Raw genomic sequence first — 24,302 nt, 5'->3', positions numbered from 1 at the left:
AAGCTGGTCATTCCTGGGGGTGTTGGATCCTGTGGGATAAGCTGTTCCAAGCCTCGCAGCCCGAACAACTCAATTAAATTTTGCAATACTTACCTTTTGCATGCCCCTTTGGTTTCATAATTCTAGGCTCCCTCTGAAGACAGGTGCTGCATGAGAAGCTGAGCAAAGAGAGGGAAGAAGGCTGAGGACCCTGAAGAGAAATAAACACCCTCTCTTAAAAGTATTGCTTACAAAAGCTGCTTTTGTGGGAATTTTTTCCTTTTTTTCCCCCTCCTAATTCCTTGATTTTACGAGGGCTAAGGAGATTTATGACTTTCTGGGAGCTGGCAGTGATGCAACAGCCTACTTATCCAAGTAAAATGTGAAAAATGGCTGGGTTGGGAAAAGCCACTTAGGATTTGGGACAGAGAATTAAAATGAGAGATGACAAGTGCAGGTGTCCAGGCAGTGCAGAGTGTGGGACACTGCAGGCGTGAAGCTGCACCTGCAGACCTCACCAAGAACCTCCCCAGAATCAGGCAAATGCCTTCAGCTGTCATGAATGCAGGGGTGCCAGGGATGTTGCTGGAGTGCTGAGTCCCTCTAACCCAATGGGACAAGCCTGGCAGCCTGGCATGGAGAAGAAGCTGCAGGCACTCAACAGCCACCAGTGAGGTGCTGGCATCAGTGCAGGCGCATCAGCACCAGGATGTCTCTCACAAACCCAAATTATTTCCTTCCCAAGCCATCAATACTAAATATTTAATGATGGAATTGTTAGATTATTTAGTTATTACCTTCCTGGCTGAACCAGCTGATGCCTTTCCAAGCTTGCCAGGGCACAACAATCACAGGGGATGGGATACTGGACTCAGAGTCTGAGATGCCTCCCAGCCTGGTACAGTGGGATGGTTGATCCACCCGTGGGACGAGGTCTTGCCCACAAAGTGGTTCAGCCTGAGGACTTATGAAGGTCTTGGCAGATTTGAAGAGCTAATGGAGATCTGGAAGGATCCCAAAGAACTGGATGCTTTCTGCCTAGCAGAACTCACACCTCTAGAAAGACAAAAGGGAAGTGTTTAAAACAGCTGCACTGAACTCAGTGCAAAATATTTTCATCTAAGGCTAAACAAAACCTTGGGGGCCAAGGCAATATCTTTTGGGTTTCTTGATTTAATGAACAGGACAAAAGACTGTTTCCTTCCCAGTTTGAGAAGCACCATATGGGAGCAGTGATCTTCAGCAAAGAGTTCATACCTGGGGGACCCGGGGCTAGGGTCTCAGGCTAGGACATCCTGCTTGCACTGGGCTGTCACTCTGCCCTGTGGGTCCCCATCTGTGAGCACAAAGACATGGATGTTGTTGTGATCTTTGCCCATGGCAGCTGCAGGATGCACAGGGTTAGTGGTGCAGGCAGCCTTGCCCGCCCTCAGGTTCTTAACAGGAAGCTGTCATGATTTGTATAACAAAAACTGGATTTTTTTACCACAAATGAAAAGGGCCAGGGGATATCTCTACTGCCATCATGTCTCTACCTGGTGTCTTCTTGGGCTTGTAGACACTCACAGATGTCCTTCATAGGCAGGAGCGGTTTTCAGTAGCCAAAATAAACCAAACCTGCCTGCCTGGACCTGAGAATGGGTTGTCCCTGTCTGCCCATAGCACATTTGTGGGTTCTCTTAGATCCAAAGCAGGGAAGCTTTGGGGGTAAAAGGAGGGCACATGCCCAGGAGAGGCTCCAGGCCAAAAGGACTTGCTAGTTCCAGTGCTGTCCCCTGGATGTGGCCACAGGGCAAGCAGGACTCCTGTATCCCCTGTCCCATGTCCAGGGGGCCAGACAGCAGCAAGACGGGAATGAAGCACTGGGCTGTTTGTGCCTACGGAATAGTCCAGGCTTTCTGCTTTGGGAATGTGTGGGTCCATGGAGGAGAGCCACACACAGAGGGATGAAGCATTTCTCCTGAGGAAAGGTTGCAAAAGTTAGGCTTTTTCAGTCTGGAGAAGAGAAGGCTCCAGGGTGACCTTAGAACCTCTCCCAGTGCCTAAGGAGGCTCCAAGAGAGCAGGACAGGGACTTTGGACAAGGGTGTGGAGTCACAGCACAAGGGGGAATGGTCTCAATGGTTAGATAGCATGTTAGGGAGAAATTCTTCCCTGTGAGGGTGGTGAGGCTCTGGCACAGGTTATTCAGAGAAACCATGGCTGCTCCACCCCGGTAGTGTTCAAGGCCACGCTGGACAGGTCTTGGAAACAGCCTGTGGAAGGCATCCCTGCCCATAAGAAGGTGTGGAACAAGATGGTCTTTAAAGATCCCTTCCAACTCAAAGCTCTCTGGGATTCTGATTCTCTGACTCAATGGTCCATGTGCCCAGCTCTCATCTACAGCTGAGGCAGGGCAGTCAAAGGGTGTTTTTACATGGGTGGGTTTTCATGGCTCCCTGGAATGTGACTGCAGCCCAGACCTAGTGCAAGCTCCGTCTCTCCCGTTGCATGCTGCCACCCACAGCATGATCCCATCTCCCAGGAGGAGCAACCAGAGGCGTCCCAATGGCACAGTAGGAGGATGGGGCCACCTCTAGCCACTGTCTGCATCCACTGCCACATGGATGTGTGTCCCACAAAGGGACACTTTAGGTCTAAGGGAACCCACACAGTGCATGTGGTCCTCCAGGGTACTGGCCAAGACCTCAGCCCCTGCTCTGCTCCCTGACAGCTGCTTTTTTTACCCAGATACTGCTGGGTATCTGTCATGTGTTGCGGTCTCTTTTTGTAATGTGGGGGAGTTGAAGTCCCTGGGGTACACAGCTAGAGAGCAAAGCAGGGATTCTGGGAATCTGGCTGTCCTGGAGGGAGCATCTGCCTTCAATCAATTGTACCTTGGAACAGAATGGGGTGGCTGTGCAGGCAGAGGTGAGCGCCCGCCCACACCAGACTGGGACCACAGCCACAGTGAGTCACTGGCCGTGGCAGAGATCTGATGGGACACTGAAGCAGAACCTGGATGCTGTGACTGATCCACTCAGGATGGGAAGTGTCCCCCAGAAATGAGCCATACTGGTGAGTAGAAGCTTAGCCTCCACCATACCCTGCACTGGGGAGGGCAGACTCTTTCCATTCCACCTGGGAGAGGGCCTTTGCTCACAGTGCTAGAAATGTCAGCCCCAGGCAGGGAGGGGGAACAGGGAGCACTGGGCAGCGTCTGGTGACGCTCCCAAGGCAGGAGGCAGTTCATGCCTGCCAAGTGGAGAATTGTGCTGGCGTTCTGGACCCTGGGATAGAAGCAAGAGCCCAGAATACAGGCAGGGCTGCAGCAATATAGCATGGGGATGGTCTGGGATGGGAGAACACTTTAACTGAGGGATCACAGGGATGATCAGCACCTACTTGCAGGTCTGAGATGCAACAGGCACCTCCTTAGTCCAGTCAGCCCTGCATGACCCAGCTCCCCATCCCAACGAGAACCATTCCTAGGACCCAGCGTCTTCTTCAGGTCATCACATCCTCAATTCACTTTCCAGGGAGTTGCACTGACAGCAGCAGGACAGTAGGTGCAGACTGGGACAGCTGCAGAGCCAGGGCAGCAGAGACTGTGGTAGCCCAGCAGTGCTGACCATATGGCAGAGAAGAAAAGCAAAAAAGACAGAACATTTGGGCCAGGGGCCCAAGATGTGGCTGTTCCTTCTTGCATGCGGGATAATTGCTGTGCTGGAACGGCAGCCCTTCTTGCATGGAGCCCAGGCTCAGAGGCCATGTAAAGGGCATGTAGCTGGGCAGGAGAAGAGAGAAATGGGTAAATCTGGGTGACTGGATCCTCCCCAAACATCATGGCTGAGGACAGAGGATGCAGATCTGGATCCTGCATCACTGGGCAGCCCCGGGGCCAGGCATACCTCCAGACTGAGCTCAGGAGAGGGCTCACTCTGCTCAGAGAGTAGCTCCAGGCTCTGGCAGTGAGGACCCTCCCATTGCAACGCTACCTTGGCACCCACCATAAATGCCCATGTTGACTCCATGGTGTTGCACTTGCATGTGACAACCTCCAGTGTGGAGGGCCGTGGGGAAGTGAGGTGGTTTGGCAGGAGCTGTCCAGGCTGGAGACAGTAGAACCCTGCTCCAGCTGTTCCCAGTAACCACAGCTTCACACAGTAGATTCCAACAGCTATTAGAGTCCTGGAGGTGTAACAGATCTATGCAAATCCAGTTCCAGCAGGAAAAAGCCTGAAGAGAATGGAAGGTATTCGCCCATGTGTCCCAGCATTGACATCACTTATAGACCTGGCCCCAAACACAGGTCATATGGCTCTTGAGGCAGCTGCCAGTTACAGGTGCCAAAGTGGACACAGCCCAGACCCACAGGGGGGGTCAGGTCCATCAGGGACCTGGAAACAATGCGGCCAGGCCAGAGTGACAGCTTGAGGTGAGCCCTGCAGTTCTCAGGGGAAACCTGGTCCCAGAGGACCGTGGCCCTGCCAGGGCTACCCTGCAACCTGCAGCAGTCTCACAGAAAGTGGGGTGGGGGGCAGTGCTGCTGGCCAGGGCTGGGACAACCCCCCTAGGCTGGGGCAGAAAGAGCTGCCCTGGCTCTGCACGGAGCAGCCTGGAGTGGGAACCATGACTCTACTTTTCCTTTGGAAGCCCTCATGAGCTCCACACCCAAGCAAAAGCATGAAATGGGAACCAAGGCAATTACCAACCCTCCTCCTGCCCCAGCTGGGACTAGTGACTGCCCTAAGCAGCACCCAGAAGAGGCCATGGCAGAGATCCCTCTGCCAGCTGCTGGTAAGTGGACTAGGGTCTCCCTCTTGGCTCTGGTCCCCGCAGGGGAGGCTCAGCCTCTGCAGGATGCAGGGTTCACCCCACAGCTTGGGAAAGGAGGGTGCCCCAATCAGTGCAGAGCCTCATGTTCACCCCATGAGAGCTGCCATCTCAGCGCAGGGCAGAGGGACATGTATCACACATGCCATGCCACTGAGGTCCCCTGTGGCTGACCCTGTGGGAAAGTCACCGCAGAGCACCAGCCACTGTTGCCACCACTGTGGGGCAGCTCTGAGAAAGGGTACTTATAAGCAAGTAAGAAGTGGTAAATTGCACCAGCACTGACTGAGCAGTGAGAGCCCCAAGCACAGCTTCTGGAGGAGTAGACAGATGAGGCTACAGCACTCGGAAGGAGTGCAAGTGGCTTTAAGACCCTGCCCCACAGAAGGGGACAGGGGATCCCCAGTCCCTGGGAAGCCCAGAGGTAATGGGAAAGGACATGGAAACATGTCCAGGTGCAGAGACCCCCAGGCTCTTTGTTTGTTCACCAGATTGCAGCTTCAGTCCCCCTGCATTCTGAGAGACAGGACAGTCAGGGACTTCAGGGCTGGCAGCAGTAGATGGGCTGATTTAGGGAGAGACAGAAGGATAAATTAAATAGGTCACCCCACTTTATTATCCCTACAGATAGGTAACCCTCATAAAAAAAGGTCAGTTCTAATTAAACCTCAGGCAAAACAGGCACTGGACACCAGAGGAAGTATCACAAAAAGGATGGCAGGCACTGATGCCCAGGGGACAACTAACACCCAACTCCTGCAGACAGGGGACATGACTAGCCATGGCCTTGTTACTTCTCCTCCACCATCACCCTGACACTCTGCTGATCCCCACTCCAGCTGCAGGCACAAGGGCAGAGGAGGGATTCATGCCTTACAGTGAGCTTTACCTCAGGATCAGTCTCAAAGAGAACAGCTGGATGGGGCAGAGAGTCCTGACAGATAAGAAGAGGAGTGAGAACAGAATTGGCCTACATGTGCCAGCTCAGGGCAGAGTCAGCACCTTCTGCTCAGCTCAGCTCAGCACCACAGCATCATGCCTGGAGGATCAGAGCATGAAACAACCCCAGAGAGAAAGGTCCTGGCCTTGAGGGTACAGATGGCCAGGCTGCACTACATGGGATCCCCAGTGAAAGTACCACAAATACCAAGCACCAAGCCACAGTCGAATGTCACAGCTCAAGCATTGTCGAGCTGGGTGGGAAGCAGGAGGAGTCCTGAGATGTGCCATCTAATAGGACCCATCCTAGACCACCACCACCGCTCAGGAGAGCTGCAGAGCAGTGCAGCTCACAGTCAGGGTGTCAACCCTGGCAGTAACCTCCACAACATATGAGGCAGAGCCGCCATTTCTCCATGTGGAGATGTGCACAGGGAAGAGCCTGTCAGCCTCTACTGTGTCCCACACTCGGTTAAATACAAAACCAAGTTTTAAAGCCCCTCTGTGAGGTCAGGGTGACGTGAGCATCCTCAGGCCATGGAACATCACTTCTCCTTTTACAGTCACCATGAAAAGAATCTAATCCTGGCAGACATCAGGAAGTATTTGCCAAGTCAAGCCAGGTAAAGGGTGAGGTGTCTGTCTCAACTTGTCAACAGCCCAAAACAGCAGCTCAGATGTGTAGACTATCTTGGCTGGGTCTATGGTTCATTCCCTACAGGAGCCTGCAGACATGTAAACAGCAACTATGGTATCACTACTGCAAACATGACAGAGGTTGCCATGAGGACTGCCAGACTGGGCACTACAGGGCCGGGACAGTGTCTCTGGCAGGCAGAACACGGGCTGCAGAGAGGGGCCAGGCATGCCTCCTTGGATTTCCAATCTTGTCTTCCAAGGCAGGACAAGCAGAAGCCAGCACCCTCTAAGGGCCAGACTTGTCTGGAGATGCTGGCTGGAGTGTTGAAGATGCATCACTTTTTGCCAAGAGCACCCAAATCTAGCCTAAGTCAGCAAGGCCACAGCAGCTCACCCCACACAGGCAGCACAGACAGCAGCCATGTCTCTCGCATGCTGGGGGGGTCACATGGCTGGGACAGCACCCCTAAAGCCCATTTAGAGACAGGAAAGCAGCAGCTTGAGAGCAGCATGGCTGATAAGCCATCAGCAGGGCAGGGATGTTCCCCAAGAGGGGTCCTGGCTTCCTCCCACAGAGATGCCACTGGCAGCTGCAGACCTTGAGACACAACACCTGGAGCAGCGGGTGTGATGAGTTTGGGGCAAGAGTCCCTTGAAGCCCCCAGGGAAGTTTGGGGATGGGGTGGGGGAGGCATGTGCTAGATGAAGGTGGAGTCCAGCTGGCTCATCTCATGGTTGTTGTGGGCATGAGCCTCAAAAAGCTGCTTGATCAGGGCAGATTTCTCCTGCTCCAACTGGGTGATGTGCTCGCTCTTGTCAGTCACCTCCTGCACAAGATAGGGGAGGAAAATACTGATTAGAGGAGGAAAATGCTGGCAACTGGTGTGCTGCAGGTAAAATTTCATAAAACCACACAATCCCAGGCTTTGGGTGGGTTTGGGTAGGAGGACATTAAAGCCCATCTCATCCCAACCTCTAACCATGGGCAGGAACACCTTCCACTAGACCAGGTTGTTCCAAGACGTGTCCAACCTGCCCTTGAACACTTCCAGGGATGGGGCAGCTTCTCTGGGCACCCTGTGCCAGGGTCTCACCACCCTCTCAGGGAACAATTTCTTCCCAGTATTCCATCTCACCCTGCCCTCTGGCAGTGGGAAGCCATTCCCCCTTGTCCTGTTCCTCCAGGCCCTTGTCCAAAGTCCCTCTCCAGCTCTCATAGAGGCCCTTTAGGCACTGGAAGGGGCTCTAAGGTCTCCCTGGAGCCTTCTCTTTCCCAGGTGAACACCCCCACCTGTCCCAGCCCGGCTCCAGAGCAGAGGGACTCAAGCCCTCAGAGCATCTTCGTGGCCACACGCTGGGACAGAAACCGCAGCAGTGAGCTGGCCCTGGCAGTCCATCTCTTCCCTGGCAGCCCCCAGCTCCAGCCTCTGCACTCTCTTGTGATGTCCACTTGCCACAGTCTTTTCCCTCTGTCAGGAATGCCCCGTCTCCACCACTGACTCACTCAGCAAACAGCTGGAGACAGGCTGGGCACAGCTGTGTGCCAGAGGGTCTCCATGTGCAGCCCATACACCCTTCTCTGGGATGACCAAGTCTGGCCAGGCTGAAGGAACACTTCCCACTGCCTGTCATTCCTTCCCTGGCCCCACCCCAACCCCTTTCTTTCCCAGCACCCCCAAGGGCATTTCCTACACCCCTACCTCCACTCACCTTGGTGAGAAGCCGATTCTGCTCCTTCAGCATGTTGATGACTTGCTGGGAGCCTGTGGAGGCTGGGGATGTCACAGGGACCAGCCTGCTAAGGGCTGAGGAGGGGTTTGCTGTCTGTAGAGAAGATAAAGGGATGCGTCAGCAAGCCTCCTACCCTGTGGCCCTTCCCAGCCCTTCTTCAAGGCAAGATGTTTCTATGGCACACAATGAACTGAGAGAGGCCCAACAGAGGATTAAAATCCCAGCACAGGCCATCGTCAGGTCTCCAGCCCACCAGGCAAAATGAGGAAGCATTCCTGCCAGTGTGCCTGGTTCCTGCCCAGCAGGACAGTCAGCTTGGAAGTGGCTGACTCAGCACCTCAGGAGGTTGGGCTCCTTATTCCCTTGACAATGGGTGTACCTTTTTTTGGATCTCCTTTAGGCTCCTAAATGCCTTAAGCATCCTTCAGCCCACCTCAGGACCAACTGTGCTGTCCTCTTAGCTGTCCCCCATCATCTTCCCAAAGCCGGCAGCTCCAGTGTCAACCCAGCCACCAGCATGGGGGAGGCAGGATGAGTCCTAAGATCACATAAACAATCTCAAGCTGCTGATGTGCTGTTCTCACCTTGCCAGCAGTGGAAAGAAGGTCATCCAGGCAGCGGTTCACCTCCTGCAGCTTGGGGACCAGGTGCCCCAGGTGGGTCTGGCCACCCTCAGGGAAATCCTGCAGTATGGGGAAGAAGAAGAAGCTGGAGGTTATCATGGGGCCAGCTCCAGTTCCAGCCACCTCCTAGCCCTATTCTCCAAACCCACATGCAGCCAGAGGAAGCCCCAGACTCACAGCACTGGTTCTCTTCTTCCCCAGGAGTCGCTGGTGCTCCTGCATGAGCTGGATGCGCTGGTGGTACCACTCTCGAGCCCGGTCTATAAGCTCCAGGCCCTGCAACAGGAAATCCTTCTCTTGTTCCAGCTCCTTCATGTACTTCAGCTGCAGGACAGAGCACAGGGATGTCACTCACTCCCCACCAAGGCTTTGTCAAGTCCCAGGAGTTGGTTTCTTCAGGAGGTGTGGGGGGATGTGGATACAGGCAAGGGTCTCAGCACCTTTCCACAAAAAAGAGGAGCAGGATAATGACTGCTGCTTGATGCTGCTTTAGAGCAAGATTTTCGGAAGAAAAGTTCTCCAGTTTGGGAGAATAACCAAACTGCATGAAGGACACTTGGGTCAACTCTACCCTCCTGCTCACCATTGCAGGTGCAGGTTTCTTCACCTATTTACCCAGGGAGGCAGCAGGAGCAGTGCCTGCAGCTGCTCCCAGCTCCCTTTGGGGTGTGTCAGCCCTAGAACAGATACACCTGGATTTCAGTGAGCACTGAAGAGTCTGTCTCACTGTGCAGGCTGGAAGTCAGGGAAAAACTGCAGCACTGTTTCCCCAGTTTGCCTTATCCCTGGAGGTGCATGAACCTGAGCAGAACATAGCACACCACATCTCTCTGCAGAAGATCTCTGCCTGTTGCTCAGGTTCCAGTACCAGCATCACCTGGAGAGCTGTGGGGGCCTTGCTGTGCCCAGAGAGCTGCTATGAGGGTGTCTGGAGCTCCTGCCCCCCAGAAACCCCTTGGAACAGGCCAAGCAAGACCCAAGGGGGCTTGGTCCACATCCACAGGGGATATACAATCTTCATTTCACTGTCACCTTCTGCTCCTGCTGCCCCTTGGCACCACACTGCCATCATCAATCAGAGAGGTGGAGAGGGATGAGGGGACATCCCTGGGGAAGAGAGCAACTGATGCAGTGACCCTCACCCTGTGAGTCCACAGCCCTTCTTCCCTTTTCAGTACCAGGCTGCTCCCCTAGCTCCCAAGGGCATGGGGAACTTCCTGCCTCACTGCCTCTGCCTTCTTTGCCAAAACATAGCCTGGCCTTCACCCACAGCACAGCCTCGGCTTCACAGTCTTCTCCAGGCACCAGAGACTTTAGTCACCCAGAAAATGCTGGATGCACCAGAACCTCCATCTTTAGAGAGCATCAGGAGTGGTGCAGCTCAAAAATGACCCTGAACAGAACCCTGTGGACCAGTGGCACCATACCAAGATCTTCTTCAGGCCATCAGCATTTCCATGTCCTCACTGCCAGCCCCAAATGCTCCCCACATCCCACACCTGTCACCCATTACACTGGGGCTGCTCTTGCTCCTGTTGCTCCTGAAAATGCTTTTTGCAACACAACTCCCCCTGCACCCTTCTTCAATGGCCCAAAGAGATGTACCTAGAGGAAGAAGTGCAGAGCCTTGTTGCTGTTGCTGAGGGGCATGAAGAAGGTGCTGTATGTGGCAAGGACCCCCATCCAGCTGGGGGTGCAGCCCACTGCTGCCTGGCCTGCCCTCCTCCCACAGGGCTTGCTGGCCAACACAGAGACTGGAGGAAGAGGGAGCCTCCCACAGAGCAGAGAGACACTGCCAGCCCTGCCCAGTGTGGGACAGGCAACATCTTGCCAGGATGAGACACTTGGGGCAGGAGAAAGACAAAGCACTGGACTTGGCTGGTGCTTGGTGGCTGGTAAAAGGGAGGGGACAGAGCTGTGCCCTGGGCTGCCTACAAATGACTGTGCTCCATCTCTCAGACAAGGTCTCATCCCAGCCACCCTCGTGGCCATGGGGAAATCAGGCCAACAGATTAGGGACTGGCTGGACAAACCAGCCAAGTGAGTGGGCACCAGATGAGACGGTGTAAGGGGTCCTGGTGCTGCAGCACAGCCTCCACAGCTCTGCTCCCTGCTCAGGACGAACCAGTCCTGGTGCACTTCAGAATGCAGGATGGGCACCAGTGCTCCCATTCCCCATGGGCTTTAGGCAAATTAATCTAATGACAGAGCCTTGTCCCTTGGCAGCCCAGCATGGGGGCAGGGAGGGGTAAGGGAGGTGATACTACAAAGATTCAGTCCTCGCTGGACTCAAATCTGTTCCAGCTGTCTCTGTAGGCTTGGAAATGGCACCAGTGCCTAAAGACTGTGCTCAGGGCATGAGGGAAGGCTGAGACACCCCTTCTCCAGCGTCAGAAGCAGAGAAAGGCAGTGCAGCACTTAGCGACATATAGGGAGAGAGGGAAGGAGGGGACATCCCTCCTGTTGCTCACAAGACAACTTGGGGGAATAGAGACCAGGGCAAGACAAGCCCAGAGCTGGGGACAGACATGGTGATCACCACCTCCCTCACAAAGCACCTTGAGCTTGGAACCTTTAGATGTACTCGAGCCCAGAGCTGCACACACAGGGAAGAGCCTTGACATGGATGCAGAGACCTTCCTCTCTCCAAACAGCAACCCTCAACCCCCAAAATCCCAAGAAGGATTGTCTCAGTCCCAGACACACAGAGCTACATTTATCACTCCTTATCAGCACCTCCCAGCAGAGGCCCCTTGCATGGCTGCAAACCCAGCAAACTACCTGCACAAACATTCCCTCCCCAGGCTGGAATCAGGGCATGTTGTGTCCCCCAAGGCCAGCAACAGGCTGGGCACCACTGGTCAGGCCTGCTGGACTGCAGGAGGAGGGTGACACCAGGGTGTAAGAAGTGAAAGTGCAGTGGTGACAGTGCCACCAAGTAATCATGTTGCTGGCTTGGTCCTGGCTCTCTGCCCAGAACAATTTACCTTGAGCCTGTGGGCAATATGTCCAGGCAGCTACTCCATTCCACCTGGAAACAATGAGATCCCTTCACCCAGGCAATTTGATCCAAGCCTCCCCACTCAGCAGTGGAGAGAGCGGAGCAGATCCCTCCACCCTGGGCTGCCTGGATAAATTCAATGTGGGTTTCTCTGCTTTGCTACCAAAAAGTCTGTCAGAAGCCAAGAGGACCTGCATGTTTCAGTGCCGATCTACATGGAACACCTAGGAGGGGACATAGCCTGGCCCCACTGCTTGCCAGCACAAAGCATACTTGACCCTCATTGGGGTGCGCTAAAGGCCCAGAGATCCATCTGTTCCCATACCTCCACCTTTGTCTTCCTCTTCCCAAGACTTTGCCCATGGGGAAGGCAGCCAGCAGACTGGCTTCATGGGCTGACCCCACTCTGGGGGAAGGCATCCACCTCCTCCCTGTCTGGCATGATTCAGGACCAAAAGTACCTTGGAAATAATGGCAGAACATCCACATACATCAAAAGACCTTCATATCCAAAATAACAGGACTTGCCTGATGTCCCACAGCTCACATGTGCAGGGTAGGCACAGAGGAAGCCAAAGCCCAGAGATGGCATCAGCAGTGAGGGACCCCTGCAATCTGCCTTCCCCTTCATGGGAGCCCCACAACACTCCCTTACCATGCTGAAGTCCACGCCATTGGTGATGGTGTGTCTCCGGTGTTCTGCACGGCCTCTCTGATGCCTCTGAGTGTCCCCAGCCCCCGGGTGGTCACTGTCTCCCTGGGACTGCCCAGCAGACTTTGCATCACCACCTGGAACAGAGGAAGGCATGAGGCCACAGGCTACTTACAGAAAAATCCTCCCCAGGGCCACTTCTGTGAGATGATCTGCAGGGTGGTCTTGCAAAAAGGGCAAGACTGAGCAAACCACCAGCCTGAGCACCTCCTCCTGTTTTTTTCCAAGCAGCAAAGGTGTCAAAATAACTGACTCAACTGTGCCAGGCTGGCAACAGACCTCAGTGTCATCTTCTGTAGAGAGCAAGCAGCTTCCAAGCAAAGCTGATCCAGTCCCAGCTGGGGCAACTAAACCATTAGTGATATTGCCTGCCTTCATGTATCCTCATGGGACACCTGACTTCCACTCAGGTGGGACCAGTTCTGCCAGGAAACCAAATTCTCCTGAAGGCAGCTCCTGCTTGATGATGGACTTGGCCATGTGGATATCCAGCCCAGACACTATGTCTATGTTGTAACCAAAAAGTCAATCAGGCTGCAGATTTTCTAAAATTTTATTAAAACCCCAACATCCTATCCTGCAAAAGACTAATCTACTACAAACATGTAGTGCTGATGCAAATCCATGCATAACCTATTTTTGAAGATTAAGTCCATACTGGATCAGTCAGGGCAGGAATTCCCTGGGCACCTGCAGTGAAGTCCGAACAAGCCCCACACTACCCGCCCTCACAAGAAACCCAGCCTTGCAGTCACAGCCAAGCCAGCTCCCATCCACTGCTAGCTGAGCTGGTGGAACAGCACTGTGACACCCCACCGTCCCAAATCACAGCGCCAGGAACAGCCAGGGGTGCAGCCAGCACATCCCCAGGCAAGTCTGGGCAGCAGCCTGCTGCCCCTCCCTTCCTGCCCCAGACCCCAGCCAAGTGCCCAGCACACCCTGTCTCGTGCCTCCCCCTCAGTTCTACAGCTCGCCTGCTCCCTGCACACAGGTTTCCTCAAGAATTCTTTTCCCAACCTAGCTTTTCAAGAAAAGCAGCAGGGAGCCAGCAAGTGATGGCAGGCAGTAGGGGAAAAGGCCCTCTTCCCAGGACAGCTCCCCACGCATCTGCCAGGAACCCCTACCCCTTGCACATCCTTCTACCAGAGCTGCCTGGCACAGGTCTGGCACATTCTCTGCTGCAGGCACATGAAGGGCTGTGAGTGCCAGGACAGGGTGTGGCACCACATGGGCTAACACATCTCTTCCCTCTGCTCCACAAGTTTCCTCAGCTGAGCACATGGACATGACGGAGGAAGGATATGAGGCAGGAAAGGACAGCCGTGGCCACTAGAGCCACCCTTCACCTTGAAGGTACCTGTACCAGGGCTGCCCGTGCTGCCACAGTTATACCGGTTCAGGGATACCAGACAGCTCAGAGGGCGGCAGGCAATGCAACACCTCAGTTTGTCGCTTTGTGCCACTGGGGAAAGAAGCCACCATGCCAGGGGAAAAGTCTTCCTTCTGGTCCAACACAATACCTCACTCCACCTCCCAGCAAGTACTCTGGCACAGACACATCTCTAGCACATCAGTGAACACAAAGCACTTGGGAACACAAAGTCTTTGATATCAACCACACATCTGCTTTGCCAGCTTCCTTTAGTTTCATACACCCAATTATATCTGGAAGGAACCCGGCAGGACTTAGGTGACCACACCCATGTTGTCCTAGCAGACCTGTAGTACATCATGCTTGAAAAGCTGAGGAACAGCCCCAAAACCAATGATACTCTCAACAGTCAGAGTCCCAAGGCAAAGCCAGGAGCACTTCCGGTAGGACCTCCAGGAAAAACACATTAAATACCTTTTTGCTGCAGTTACCTAGAAGTGCTGGCTTGAGCTGAGTTGCACCTGTGTTAAGCAGGTGCTCCTGGTCAACCAACTGAGCTCTGCACACTTGATCTGACAAGTTAGTGGCTAAAACAGGACCCCCGCTAGTGAGCTGGGATAATTCTTCTTAGGGAAAGAATAGGATCAGACACTAGAGGTGGAAGAGATCCTGCCGGGAGATAATGGACAGGCTCCTTCCTCCCTCTGAGACCCTCTCTGCCCAGGACAAGCAGACACTTCATGGTTGTTTTACACTCCTCCACAACAATCCTTGGCAAGGGCCCAGAGAAGCCCCTACAAACCATCCCCCTACTCCTGCTACTGCCAACAGCTCGCCAGCTGCTAGAAGCCAAGTCACCCCTGGAGCAAGAGAAAGCACTGTGCTGGGGAGGAGCCAGTGCCCCATGACACACTTCCTGGGCTTTCTGCTCTGTGCTCTGACTTCTCCAAGTCCCAGCTCACAGGGGAACTCTCGAGGTAAAGACCCCCAAGAGCAATGCGCTCAGACACTGCTGTGACAAGACACCAGCCACCAGAGGTAGGGACATCATTATGGTGACTTCTCCTATATCCATCTAATCATCCATGTGTCCAGGGCTGTTGACTCCCCAGGGACCACGGGGTGCCAAGCAGCAGCTCGCAGACTGAACCAGCACTGCTGGGCTGAGGAGCAGCTGGAAGCTGACTTAAGCAGGGACCTCAGAAGCACTTCTGCCCCCACGCTAGCAGACGTTAGTGTGGGAGAGGGGACAGAATTGTTGTCCCACTGGATCACTGCAACCCTGGACATGCCAGGAGAACCAGCTGGCCCCAACCTCTGCCATTTTGCCATGAGTTAAATCCAAATCACCTCTGATGTGTGCAGATGCTCCTTAAGACCATAAAGCAGAGCTGGGGAGGCACCCTTTGAGCACTCTCTTCCCCAAACACACAGGCAGGGAGCATTTTCTCTGACACATTGCAGCTTATGACCGCTGATAAATCATCTCACTGCTCTTGGCTGGGATCTTACAGAAGCCACCACATGCAGCTGGAGGCTCAGAGCAGCCTCACACCCAAATGATATAATCTTGATGGAAACAGGTCTTCCTGGAGCCACAGGCAGCTCCCAGCACCCCCCACACATCTCCACAGCAGGGATGAAGCCATATCCTGCCACAGCACTGCCCAACTCCCTTGCAATCAGCTGAGAACATCCAGCTGCTCAACTGCACCCTAGGAAACCATCTGTGGAGGGCACACTGGGCAGTTGTGCAGGATTTAGAGCTAGAAGAGATTGAGTAACTGAGTTGTACCATTTTCTGAGCCGTTGAATGAACCTGAAACTCAGTCCTCTTGCCAAAATACAGCCCTGCAGTGTGGGATGCTGGCAACAAGGCAGCAGGCACTAACCCTGCCTGCAGGTTCTGGACAGTTATGGAACATCACCCTGTAATGGAAAGATCCTCAACAAGCAGAAAGCTGCAGTCATCTGCCTGCTCATTCCCAGGGCAGAGCTTTCAATCTGCTGTCTATTCACCAAGCAGGATTTTTTCAGGTTTTTCCAGATTTACACCCTTGATGATGGAAGAGTTAGTCTGCTTAATAATATTCCCTTAGATGAAGCTCCGGTGGCTAGTCTGGAGGCAAAATGGAAAGCAGAGAACCTCAGTCACAGTTAAAAGTTTCTTCTCCACACAGCAGAAGAGACAGCAAACCAGCCTAACCTTCCCAAGGTGGAGGAAGTCATTGCACTCAGGTGGTGCAATAACAAGTACCAGCTCCTCACACAGACTTTGTCTCCTCTGATCTCAAAGCACTTCAGCAACCTAGATAAAGAATTATTACCTACCCAGATAAGCCCAGAAGCATAGTTTCCTTATAATGTCATCTACCGACTAGCAACAAATCAAGATGCCAGTGAAACAGTCTCCCCCATGCCAAGGTCAGTGTAACACCCTGGAGGGCTCTGGCAGAGCCAGCACAGGGAGCCCAGACCCCCGAAAAAAGGGCAGAGTCCACAAGGATGTGCAGGTGAGCTCTGTGGACAGAGCCTGGGACAGCAGAGCACATCACCCTGGTGCCACTCTCCCATTTATTCATTGATCAATTATTTGTTATTGGCAATAGTGCTATGGAATGATCCACATCAAAAAGCTGGATCAGGTTTTGCCTTTTTTTTATTTGTCCAAACCACGCATGACATCATGAAGGAATCACTTCTGAGGGCCAGCCCAGCGCAGAGCCCACTGAGCACACGGCCACTGCATGACCGCAGCTTCACCGGAGTGAAGCTGCTCAGCTCTGGGAGTCCCCAGGGCCCAGCCATTCTCCGAGACGGCCAGCTGTGCCGGGGAAGGTCAGGACAGACTCTACGCCAGAGAACAACCACGGACACATTACGGCAAAGTCCTTAGCTCGTCAGCGTTATCAACAGCTCAGCGCATCGCGAAGGGAGCACAGCCCTGGGTGCGCAGCAGAGCTGGGATATTCGCACAGGAATCGGAATTCAGCGAAGCCAAACCAGGACCAACAGTAACTTTGTGGGAGTTTTATACGGGCCCTGCGGGAACCGCTGGCTCTGAGCCCGGAGGAGGGCACAGGGGAGCGGGGTGAGCCGCGGGGTCCTACCCGGCCTCCGAGAGCCAGCCCCGGCCCCGGCGCTGCCGTCACTCCCGCGAGCCCGAAGCCTCCAATCCAGTCCCGTCACTCACCGCGGCCTCGGGGCTGGCCGTGCCCCGCTTCCCGCTGCCGGGTGCTCTTTCCCCGCCGCTCCTCGGAACAGCGAGGGCTTGGCGGCTTCTCCACGCTCCGCCGTCCGCTGCTGCCACCCTCCATCGGGAGCTCAGCGCCAGGCAGGGCCGCCCGCAGCCCCCAAACGAACCTCTCGAAGGTGAGGTACCCGCTGGCCGGCGCCGCCTGCCTCAGCCCCTCCATCACCCCGGCGGGCAGCTCCCGGGCTTCCGCCCCCCGCCACCGCGACTCGATCTCCCGTAGGTGCACGTAACCCCGCCGCCGGTCATCCAGGATATCGAAAAGAGTCCGCAGGCTCTGCAGGAAAACCCGGGGAAGACCCTCGGTACCGGCGGGGAACGAGCGCTCACCGCGCTCCGGGGCCATCGCCGCCTCTCCGAGCGTTACTCCAAGGTCCGCCCCCCCACGCCTATTGGCTGGCGGCGAGGAGTGCCGCGCTCCAATTGGCTGGCGGCGGACAGGCGCTCCGGCCATTGGCTGAGAGGTAGCCTGGCAATTTGAGTTGATTGCGGCGCCCGCCACTCCCTGGGCCCGCTCCTTTCGCGGGGGGAGCCCGACCCTCCCCGAGGACGAGGGACCGCGACAAACGCCAAACCCCGCCTCATTCTTCCCTCCGCTTTATATACTGATTATGATGTCCTATGGTCCAGAATATCTCTTGGGTTTGTTGGGGTCGTCTGTCCTGGCTGTGTATCCCCCCAGCTCCTTATGCACCCCTATCCCCCTCCCTGGTGGGGTGAGAAGAAGAAAAGACAGTGGGTCTGTAAAAGCCGTACTCAGCAACAAGAAAAATATCTCTATATTGTCAACACCATGTTTTGGTCTCCGTATTTTCAGCACAATTCCAAAACCTATCCCTGTAAGAGCTACTGTGAAGAAAATTAACTCTAACCCAGCCAAACCCACCACAATTTCTAAAGACTTCAGAGCCAATGTGATTAGTGAACAGGGACAAGGAAAATCCCAACGACTCCTACTGCCACCTTTGCAAACACACCCAAGAAGTGTCAGTCAACGCAGCACCCCCTACAGGAGGGGGATGTAGAGCACCCGCCCCGAGTCCTGTGTGGTCTACTTGTCTGGTGCCATGGGGGAAATAAATACTGACAGAGGGAATAGAATCCCATCCTCCAGTGCTGTGGCTGGTTAGGCATCAGTGGGCAGCTGCCAGCAGGAGATGGGGTAGGAGCCCAATTGAACCACAGACATAAAAAAGGAGGGGAAAACCCACCAGTGTCGACAAAAGTGAGAGAATCAGGATCTGGATCTTATCTTTTGCAAACTTAATATGCACTGATAAGAGAATGAATTTCTCTACTTTACAGGGAAATTTGCCGTGCCTGTTAGACACAGCAGCATTTTAATCCTAGTGTAAGGTGATGCCTCCTCTGCAACCCCCCTCAATCAGAGTCCATTGCAACACAGCAGACTGCAAAGCCCTAGTGTCATGATTCCCATGTCACAGGCACTCCAGTTTGTTCAAGAAGCTCTGGGCAGCCATGTACCGGTATCTCCAGAGTCCCCACCCTGGTTTGATGTTCCTGATGCTGAGAGGAGTGTCAGGGAGCAAGCCTGTTGGAGAAGGGTGATGGCCAGCAAAGGTGATGAACCACTGACCAGGAGCTCAGGTTGTGAGAATTCCTGTGTCATGGACAGGTGACACCTCCTTATGCTATGTGCCAGGGATGATTCCCTTTAGCTCTGAGTTGGCATCAAAGGAAGAGGCTGGAAGCTACTTGGGGCTCAAGCCCTCCCACTCACCTGGCCCTTGCTGTGCTCCACTTGCAATCAGATTCCCTGTCCAGGTCAGACTTCATCCACGTGTCTTCAGCACCTTGGTCCTACTTCTGGCATCTCATTCCATTCTTGCCACTTCTCCATGGAGACTCAGCCTTGACAGCCCCAGGCTGCCAGGTAAATCACAGCAGCCTCTGGAGACCCTCGGGGCTTTTCTTTACAAAGGTCCTGCTCCAGCTGCTCTCTATGCTGCAGCTGAGCTCTTCACAGCCTGCTCTTCTTTAACTCATTTCTTTTCATAAATTTCCCAGACCCGTCCTACCTGTTTGAGATCTCTGCTTGGCTTAGCTGTGTTTGACTGAACAGGTTCACACCTGCTCAGGATATGGGGAGGAGAAACCAGTTTCCCTTCACTTCCTACTCCAAAAACAGGGCAGTCACTCTGGTGCTGCTCAGCTCTGGCACATGGGCTGTTTTGCTCAGCAAAGGCTTGATCTGCAAAAAAAAGGGGATTTCCTCCAGGTTCCTTCCCCATCTCTGACCTTGCAGGAACAGCCAGGAATAACAGGGGGAAATCAGAACGATCTTAATGTCTTGTGTCCCATCTTCCTGCTTAGCCAGTCTATCCCACCAGGAAATTGAACCAGAGACACCAGAAACAATTCCTGGTGTTTACTGTGTCTACAAGTTCAGCTGAAATACTCCTGCTGATGTCCATGTGGCAATCAGGGAGCTGGGACACAACTGCCAAGGGCAGCTCTGCTTTTATTGTATTTTCCATACCAAAGTGCCCTCGACAAAGCTAGTTTGAGATAGGCTGACATTTGCATCCTCAGGGTGGTCTGGTGGATAAGATTAGGGAGATTTTGGATATTCTTGGAAAAGACTTCTTGGTTTTGTTTTTTTGTTGTTGTTTTTTTTTTTGGGGGGGGGGGAGGGTTTATTTTCTCTCACTATATAGTTTTTCTTGGGGCCAGCCCAGACTCTTCTGACAAACAGAGATGTCTTTGGTTTTTTGAAATATAAACAATGTAGTTACCCAACTCTCCTTCCTTCAAGTTGCTGGGAAGCACCAGCTGCCATTCAGACATAGCCCAACCCTCTCTCTCGGCTGGCATGCAGATCCTGGCAATGATACACACGGCTCTGGTGTGGTGACATCCAACATATCACTGCCCCTCTCTAGGGAGGGCACAGGGCATCTGCTGGAGGCTGGTGGCAGCCCATTGTGTCCCACCTACCAACATTTCCACCTCTGTGAGGAGAGGCCAGAGCAGCTGCATCAAACCTCAGCAGAGCATTGGGGTAAAGAAATGCTGATGTTGGAGACTTGGGCACATGACACTGAGCATCAAAGGGTGCTGATGGGTGATTGTGGCAGTATATTTAGCCCTGTGCTGCCTTCGGTAGCAGGTAGGTGTTCACATATAAATCTTGATGCTACAGAGGACACATGGTGACTTACAGCCATGAGGTTGTCTCCTGATGACCATGTACAAGCAGATGCTGACAACCTCTGCTGCCATGCCTTCCCAGGGGAGAGCAAGGTCTGGTGGGGAACCAGCCACAGGTCTGTGGACTCAATGTGTGCATGCTGCTGCCTGGCACATGGAACAGCTGGCATTTCCTCTGGCTGATGCAGTGCTGCATCCAGAGTGGGTTTGTTCCCGGCCAGTGCAGGTCACCACCTGGCATGGTTGGTTGGGACTGCACCAACAACAGTCCAGGTGCCAAGTCCTGGTACTTGCCCTCACTGAACAAATAAGTACAATTGGTGTTAAGTGTTCTTTCAGCCCCAAAGCTAGTAGGGAATTACTCCTAGTAGGGTAGCAGAGTGTCAACCCAGAAATGCATCTGTCTCTAGGAGACCTCTCAGCAGAGGCTAAAAAGAGTGAGGGGAGCATGGTGGGAGAGGTTTCCCCTTGGGAAGGAATACCTTGTTTCATCTTTCCAGTTCTGCAATGCCATTGTGTTTTCCATCTTTCTACTCGGACGTCTTGGGCACATGGTCTGTTTGCCTTGGTGAGGGCCAGGCCCTTGCCATAAAGGATCTTTTCTCTCTTCCAGACTCCTTTTTCCCCCAGAAGGTCAGCAAGCAGGAAGGTGGATGCACAGTGGCTCAGAGGCTGTCACAAGGGCTGGGAAAAAAGAGGCTGGTGAGCTGTTGAAATACAGAGGGTGGTAGGTTGTTTGCTCACCTCAGTCCACAGAGCAAGAATTGATACTAGTAGGAAACGGCAGTCACTGCGTCCTGTCTCACCATGCTGCCTCTCCTGCTGTTTTAGCACAGCAAAGTTTAAATAGAGGGAATAATCTGGGGCTGAAATAGAAGTCCAATAGATGCTGCAAGGCTTCCAGTCAGAATCCATCTAGCAGCCACTCTGTTAGAAATGAGACGCTTGACATAGCCAATATATCAAGCAGCAATTGAATTTAATAATTGATTAATTAGCATGGTAAAGTGTGAGCAAAGACAGCGTGCTGGGTACAGTGGAAGGATTTTCCCTTCTGACTGCACACCAATTGCTGGACTTGCTGGTATTTTATTGGCTATATTCATACATATTCATAAGCTTTTCTCAGCAGTTTCTATTTCCAATTTTTAACGTCATTATTCAATACCTATTGTGGTCCATTTTAGATTTCAATATTTCAGGAGGTACATCCAGGATAAGTATCCCAGATGGTGGGGTCCAGCTTCTATTTTCCAGGTCTATCAGTCTTTGATAGTGATGTTCAGTTTCCCCTTTTTCAAGAACCATAAATCAGCAAGCTGAAGTCTTTCTTCAGTATCCAGGATGTTCTTCTACCAGTCTGTGAGAAAGCCTTTTTACATTCTAAAACTACAGTTTAAAATTCTTTAATACAAAACAAGCTTCTAAAGTTATAATTTAAAGACTCTTATTACAGAAGAGCTTGAGATTTATAATAGGTCATTGCAAGCAAAGTTTGTTCAAAAAAACCTTCCTCCATGCTTTCCTCGGTTGTTTATTAGAACTCATTTTTATAACTGTCCCTAATTACAATTACACAGGTTCTTTTTTATTTCCCTGACACGAAACACAACTTTGTATTTCACATGTCCTATCACAAACTTCACTCTCCTGATGCCAACAAAGCCAGGAGTGGCCAAGGGCAACAGCAGTCACAGCTGTGTCACAGTCAGAAATTCACCAGCCTGTCACCTTTTTTAGGGAATGACTGTAAGACCATATTTCTTTGGGGAACATATTGGTGGTGTGTGGAAAAGTCAGTGTCCACAAGTAGACAGAGGAGTCATTCAACTTTATTCAAATAAAGGGAGAGAGTCCACTGGGCCATACCCCTGTGGGATCTCTCTTGAGGTTTCATAGGATGCAGCCTCCTTTTCTCTTAAACTCCTGGCCGCATTTTTGCCCTTTTCCTTTCCCCATTGGCTGAGTTACTAGGAAGGTACAGTCTGCCCAAACTGCCTACCACATATTCCACCCTTGAACATGTATTGACATTTCCCCCCAAAGTTCAGAAATTCGGGGTTTGTTGTGCAGATCCACCAGCAGTTCAGACTGTCCTGAATAGGGTTCTGGAATAGACTTTGTGAAGACCCATTTCTCCTATTATCCTGAAGTTCAGAAGCTCAAACTGTCTGGTCAAGCTGTTTGGGTTCTGTAACAAATTTGTGCTGCTTGATGTTTGTAGATTAAGACCTGAAGGAGTACCTCCGTGACGGTAGAGTCGGCAACAAAGTATCTCTAGAAGTAAAGTAGCAGGGGTTGCACGTGGTTTATTGTGACGGCCTTGCTTGTAGCTGCTAGGAACAGCTAAAGCAGGCCAGGAGAGCCGCAACAGAGGAACCCGCCGAGGTCCCGAATACCGTACATTAAATATCTTTCCAAGTTGAATAGTCTGTGTTGGACCAACCAATCTAATACAAGATAACAACATTTACTTACACTCAATAGAAATGTCCCATTACCTAAGGCAAGCAGAAGGGTATTGTTTAATCAAGGGAGCTGGCCCTCAGCTTAGCACATCGTTGTTCACAAGCGGATGGCTCTGTACCCTACACCCTAAATCTCAAAGCATGCTTTCATTTCTATCTCACTTGTTGAACTCAGACTCCCAGAGTCTAAACCACCATATTTGCAAGGTCTTTCTACTTCATCCTTCCCAACAAAGACCCATTTCGAAGATATTAACACCCATTTCTCTTGAAGACCCTCACCCATCGACTCATTTGTAAAGATATTAGCACACATCTTTCCTATCAGTGCGTACTTACATGTTGAGGCCTGGAGCAAAGTCCTAAACACAACAACCTCTGCCTCTCTCCTGGTGGGATACCTCACCGTGATGGAGCAGTGTTTGCTGTCTCTGCTGGCAGTGAGCAGGAGCTTTTTTCTTGCTGAATTTCCTGTTCTATCCACATACTTGTGTTTTGTTTGGCCCAAGCATCCCTCCCTCCTGTTCACCAGGGTTGTTCTGCCTGGTGTAACTAATCCAACCTGTCGCCATTTCTATTGCTTTGCAGAAGAAAATACCTACATGCAGAGTGCCATGGGCTGTAGAACCAGACGGGGGGATGCTGAGAAGCCAGACTAACCTGTTCTGGTGGATGGCTGGATTTGGGGAGTGGGAACACATTTGCCAGCAGCAACATGATTTGCTTTGGTTCTTCTAGAATCTTATGGGTATGAGATCCCACAGCTCTGAGATGGGACTCCTTCAAGGCAAGGCAGGAAAAGACACAGCTTGATTTACAAGTTGGATCTGACACAGCATTTTTTGATGAGGTTTGGTGGTTATGTAGGCACCACATGTGCCTACATCACCTGCAAGACCTGCACTCGTTTGCACACTGGCAGGGCATGCATCCACATCAGGGAGAGATTTCATGTAAAGGGAAGCAGAGCAAGGAGGTTTCAAAACCCCAAGGCTCTTCTGAGCAGGAGCTGTGTCAAGCCACATAAAATAAGAAACAGAATGTGAAACAGAAGCTTTGAAAACTCTCAGGGATTCTTCCTGACTTGATGGTCACATCTGGATGAGGTCTAGATTCCCTGACTCCAATCACATGCAGGGAGGTGGCTGTATCTAACCTGCTGTCTGTGTTCTCATGTTCTCCTATCCAGCCAGGCTCTGACTGCAGGCAGGATGGCTACTGTGAGTAAGGGCAGTCACAGCCTGTGGGTGAGGATTTTACTATGCTCATGTTAAAAAAAGGACTGCAATACGATATTTGCTTTTGCATTTATATATTAGTTTCTGCACTGATCATAAGTATTAAGATATAGTATCATGTATACCTTTATTCAGCTGTTTGTTACTATAATGTAATCTACCAGTTTAAGTATGTACTGCATAGCTTATAGAATTAGTATTGTGGTGAATATATGATATTATAGGCCTTAACTAAACACTGGATGTTAAAATACCTCTATGTAACCAAAACAAATGGTGTAAGGCAATCATGTTACCCCCCCTTCTCCCCTGACTGAATTCTCCAAGTGATAAGACAACTGTGTCACGAACCAGAGCACCGG

At 52.3% G+C, this 24,302-nt stretch overlaps 1 protein-coding gene across 2 annotated transcripts; it reads right to left on the bottom strand.

Annotated features, from left to right (window-relative positions):
* Positions 1-3,780: 3,780 nt before the first annotated feature.
* Positions 3,781-17,657, bottom strand: SAPCD2 (suppressor APC domain containing 2). Of its 2 annotated transcripts, none has more exons than XM_063409548.1 (6): positions 17,004-17,657; positions 12,382-12,515; positions 8,903-9,001; positions 8,687-8,785; positions 8,082-8,195; positions 3,781-7,198 (listed from the first exon to the last, which is right to left on the bottom strand). In XM_063409548.1, the coding sequence occupies exons 1-6, from the start codon at positions 17,515-17,517 to the stop codon at positions 7,070-7,072; spliced, it is 1,089 nt and encodes a 362-aa protein (XP_063265618.1). In that variant the 5' UTR covers positions 17,518-17,657; the 3' UTR covers positions 3,781-7,069. The 2 variants fall into 2 exon arrangements, with proteins under 2 accessions (XP_063265618.1, XP_063265617.1); XM_063409547.1 differs by having other exon boundaries at positions 3,784-7,198; positions 8,903-9,049; positions 17,004-17,655.
* Between the last annotated feature and the right edge of the window lie 6,645 nt (positions 17,658-24,302).

The sequence above is a fragment of the Prinia subflava genome, chromosome 12 (genome assembly GCF_021018805.1).
Source record: "Prinia subflava isolate CZ2003 ecotype Zambia chromosome 12, Cam_Psub_1.2, whole genome shotgun sequence".
NCBI classification, from domain to species: Eukaryota; Metazoa; Chordata; class Aves; order Passeriformes; family Cisticolidae; genus Prinia; species Prinia subflava.
This window is presented reverse-complemented; position numbering and strand designations above follow the sequence as displayed.